The sequence below is a fragment of the Marmota monax genome, unplaced genomic scaffold, assembly GCF_021218885.2.
Source record: "Marmota monax isolate L192 unplaced genomic scaffold, Marmota_monax_Labrador192_F-V1.1 WCK01_AAM20220418_F8-fsc00409, whole genome shotgun sequence".
Lineage (NCBI taxonomy): Eukaryota > Metazoa > Chordata > Mammalia > Rodentia > Sciuridae > Marmota > Marmota monax.
Window position 1 is genome coordinate 239,576 of NW_026693620.1, and position 4,963 is coordinate 244,538.

The 4,963-nt window shown below is 35.0% G+C and overlaps 1 protein-coding gene across 2 annotated transcripts; it reads left to right on the forward strand.

The window, feature by feature from the left end:
• The first annotated feature begins 839 nt into the window (after positions 1-839).
• On the forward strand, positions 840-4,611 carry LOC124103174 (olfactory receptor 8G50-like). 2 transcript variants are annotated; one of them, XM_046459678.1, is made up of 2 exons: positions 840-851; positions 3,673-4,611. In XM_046459678.1, exons 1-2 carry the CDS (start codon positions 840-842, stop codon positions 4,609-4,611), a joined length of 951 nt encoding a protein of 316 aa, XP_046315634.1. The 2 variants fall into 2 exon arrangements, with proteins under 2 accessions (XP_046315634.1, XP_046315635.1); XM_046459679.1 differs by lacking the exon at positions 840-851 and having other exon boundaries at positions 3,670-4,611.
• Positions 4,612-4,963: the final 352 nt, after the last annotated feature.

Here is a 4,963-nt window from a genome sequence, read left to right on the forward strand (position 1 = left end):
AACAGATTTTACACAAGTACAGAATATACCAGGCCTAAACTAGATGAGGAGACTTATAGGGTGACATTCAACAGAATGTTATGATGGAATGTTTGGTGTCAAGAATGATGATGATGATGATGATGATGATGATAATGATGATGATAATGTGTTACCAGGGACAGAACCTTGGGGTGTTTAACCACTGAGTCACATTCCCAGCCCATTTTTAATTTTTTTATTTAGAGACAGGGTCTTGCTTAAGACCTTGCTAAGTTGCTGAGGCTGACTTTGGATTTGCCATCCTCCTGCCTTAGCCACCCAAGATGCTGGGATCACAGGCCTAAGCACCAGGGTAAATGATTTCATTATTATTTTCTTGTTTTAATTTAATAATAAATTTATTTAATATAAGTAACACTGTATAATTTATCTTTCTATGTATGCATTTCAATTTTTTAGCATGTTTATGAAGTCTACAACCATCACTGTGTTCTAATGTAGAATGTTTTCATCACCATCCAAAATAAAGCCCTATACCCATGAGCAGTCCCACCCTAATAACTCCCTTTTCCACAGTCTCCACCAGACTCTAAGCTTGCTTTCTGTATGTATTTCTCTGTTGTGGACCCATCCTATAAATAGAATAATACAATGTATGGTGTCTGGTTTCTTTCATTTAGTATGTTTCAGGTTCATTCATGATTTGACATATCTTAGTTCTTCATTCCTTTTTATTGCAGAATAATACTCTTATCATATGGGCATGCTACATTCTGCTTGTTCATTCTTCACTGGATGGACATGTAGATGCTTCTAATCTTTTGGCTCTTAAAAGTACAATTACTCTGGTCATACACATGCAAATTTTTGTGTGTAAGTGTTTTTTTTAATTCTCATATGCACCCAGTGCTGAAATTGCTGGGCTATGTGGTAATCCTATGCTTCATAATTTAAAGAACTGATAAACTGTTTGCCTAAAACTTTGTATATTGTACAGTCCCAGCAGCAATTGATGAGGGTTCCAATGCTGTCACATTCTTGTCAACCCTTATATTTATCTGTCCTGTTGGTTATAGACTTTCTGATGGATGTGAAATGTTTTCTCACTATGGTTATGATTTGAATATCCTTAATAAATTATGAATGATGACTAACATATTTTAAGGGGCTTATTGGTCATTTGTATACTTCAAAGAGAAGAATGTTTACTGGAATCCTCTGATATATTTCCAACTGGGCCATTTGTCCTTTTCATTGTTAAATTGTTAGAGTTCTTTTTAAAATTTTTTAAAATTTGTTTTAATTAGTTACACATGACAGTAGGATGCATTTTTGCACTTTGGAATATTATACATAGATGTATACTGACCACAAGTATTTCCCTGCTATTACTAATATCCAGCAAAACTACTATTAATTGAAACTACTTTCCAATATAGTGTGTTATTATAGAATTACTATGGGTATTTTTTTCAAGGAAAGTAACGTGATTTTTAATGAGGACATAACTGAAAATTTATATGAAGATCAAATTTATTTCTCTTTTTCATCTATGAAATTAAATATATTATTTTATGAATGGTTTCTTTGTTTTGCTTTTAGAAAATATGTTTTTGGACTATAATGTCTTTATTTTCTCCTTTTAGTTATACATGACAGTAGGGTACATTTTGCTGTATTACATATACCTGAAGTATAAGCTAGGTGGATTAGGTGAATAGTGTTATTTGAAAGACATTTTTCTTTTTTACATTTTTATGGTGTCCAACATACTATTTTTTATGGTGGTCTCTGGTATTTTCTCTGAGAAACCATTATTAAAACTTAAGTCACAAGGATTCAGTCTTTCTAAAAAATTATTCTTATGTTATTCCTTTTAGTTCTAGGAGCATTTTGTAGTTCATTTATTGTGGATAGTGTGGTTTAAAAAAATAAGTCCAAATTAATTTTTATTTTATTTATTTATTTTTTGCAATACTGATGATTGAACCCAGGGCTTTATGGTGCTGGTCCTGTGTTTTACAAAGGAGCTGCATTCCCAAGCCCAAATTACATCTTTTGCTCATAGTTATTGTTCTAGCACCATTTGCTCAAAAGAATATAAAAGAATATTTTCCCCACTGAATTGCCATGAAATACCTATAGCAACTCAATTTACCAGAGATGTGTTTTAATTTCTGGATTGTCACTCTTATCCCTTGGATCTGCATGTCTATACTTGAGACACAAATCACACCATCTAACTTTGTAATAAAGTTTCAAATAGCAAAATGAGAGCCCTCCAACTTTGTTCTTCTCTTTCAAATTTTTTTGATACTCTGAATCCTTGCATTTTTGTAAGGATTTTATTATCAGCCTGGATTATGGTTTAGATAGTAGGTGTCTCTGAAAGCTCATGTGTGAGATAATGCAATAACATTTGGAAGTGAAATGATTGGGTTATGGGAGCCTTAACCCATTAAGTGAATTAATCCCCTGAATGGCAAGTGAATACAGGTAGGGTGTGCCTAGCGGAGGTGTGTTTTGGGGGTGTGCCTTTGTGTATATATTTTGTATTTGTGAGTGCAGTCTCTCTGCTTCTGGATCTTCATGTCTTGAGCTGCTTCTCTCCATTGCATTCTTGAATTATGATGTTCAGCCTCACCTCAAGCCTTGAGGAATGGAGCTGGCTGTCTATGGACTGTGACCTCTAGAGCTGTGAGCCCCCAGATACTTTTCCTTCTCTGAAATTGTTCTTATCAGGTCTTTTAATCACAGTAGTAACAAAGCTGACTACAACAGCCTATCAATGCCCACAAAAAACAGGGCTGGGAGTTGGAAAGAAATGACACTGAATTCCAGATCCATCTGGGTAGTACTAATGTTTACACAGGTGGAGTCACTTGATTAAAGAAATTGGATGTCTTTCCATTTATGGAGATCTTTTTAAATTCAAAATTATTTTTTTATTTTAAGTTAAATGTATTGCATTTAATTTTTTGTTTATTCTTATTTATTTTATTTTATTGTTCATGCTATTTCAAAAGGATTTTTGATTGCTCAGTGCTGAGTTATTTGGCTGATAGGCTATTCTACCACCTTCCTTCACTTTTATTTAGTTCCAGCTGTTATTTTGGTAGATTCCTTGTGAAATTTTCTATACATAAGATTATGCTATTTATAAGAAAGATAGTGTTACTTCTTGTTTTCCAATATTAATTTATTATACATTTTTTATGATCGCCCTAGCCTGACCTGTAGTATGCTGTTGAATAAAAGTGCAGGGAGTGGATATCTTGCATTGTTCATTAGGAAGAAAGCCTTTCAGTTTTTCATCATTACATGTGTTATTGTTATTTTTCACATAAAAATTAAGAATTTGCTCTGCAGAGGACTGGAGAGGATTACAGAAATAATGGAAAACACTCAGAAAACTCAAATTTACCAAAACAATTCCTTGTGTGTTCAGAGACTGGGTCCTACTAATAACATATTTTAAGGCATGTAACACACATAGGTATAGTTAAGTATGATATTTATTGACATGTCACATATTCCTGTGATACCAACATCATTGACTACTGACAATTCAGGACTGAAAAAAAAATACCTGGCTAAAAAGACAATTAAAGTTTCTCTTATACAAATCATTGTGTGATCAGAAAATAAATAACTATTTAATTTTTTTCTCTTCCTATTTAGAATTCTCAGAAGAAAATGGCAGAAGGAAATTATTCCACAGTGACTGAGTTCATCCTCTCTGGATTAACAGACAAGCCAGAGCTCCAGCTGCCCCTCTTCCTTCTCTTCCTAGGAATCTATGTGTTCACAGTGGTGGGGAACCTGGGGATGATCACACTGATTAGGCTGAGCTCTCACCTGCACACCCCCATGTACTATCTCCTCAGCAATCTCTCCTTCATTGATTTCTGTCAATCCACTGTGATTGTCCCCAAAATGCTGGTCAACTTTGTGATGGAGAAAAACATCATCTCCTACCCTGAATGCATGACTCAATTCTACTTTTTCATTGGTTTTGCAATTGCAGAGTGTCACATGTTGGCTGTAATGGCGTATGACCGCTATGTTGCCATCTGTAACCCCTTACTGTACAATGTTACTATGTCTAATCAAGTCTGTTTATGGTTGGTATTTGGGGTATATAGCATGAGCTTGATTGGTTCCATAGTTCACACAACCTACATGCTAAGAGTGCTTTTCTGTAAGGATGATATAATAAATCATTACTTCTGTGATTTTTTTCCTCTACTAGAGCTCTCTTGCTCCAGTACATTTATAAATGAGGTATTAGGTCTGTCATCAAGTGCATTTAACATCTTTTTACCAACCATGACAATTCTTAGCTCCTACATCTTCATCATAGCCAGCATCCTGCGCATTCGCTCCACTGAGGGCAGAGCCAAAGCCTTCAGCACCTGCAGCTCCCACATCTCAGCTGTTGGTCTCTTCTTTGGTTCTCTAGCATTCATGTACCTGCAGCCATCATCAGTCAGCTCCATGGACCAAGGGAAAGTGTCTTCTGTGTTTTACACTATTATTGTGCCTATGCTAAACCCTCTGATCTACAGCCTGAGGAATAAGGATGCCAAAGTGGCCCTAAGTAAACTCCTTGGAAATAGAAGTTTCTGAAAGATAATTATTCTTTAGCAAACATTTATAGTTTGTGCAGATTTAGTAAGGAAGCAGTTCTGTAACAATGGATGTCCAGAAGGCATGAGATTGTTTGCTTGCACTTGATTATGTAGAAGAAGGGTGCCAAGGACAGGATTGGATTCTCAGCATCAGACACATTGAAGACAGCTCCCCACTGGGAAACCCCAGAATCCATCTACTCTGGGTAACCTGTAGAACCTCCCAATATTTGAAAAAGTTCTTCAAAGTTCTCAAAATGTAAAATATTATTCATATTTTATATGTTTGAGACATGAGTATTTTCAGGCAAAATTCATTTACATTAAATCAGGAAATAAATTTATATGAT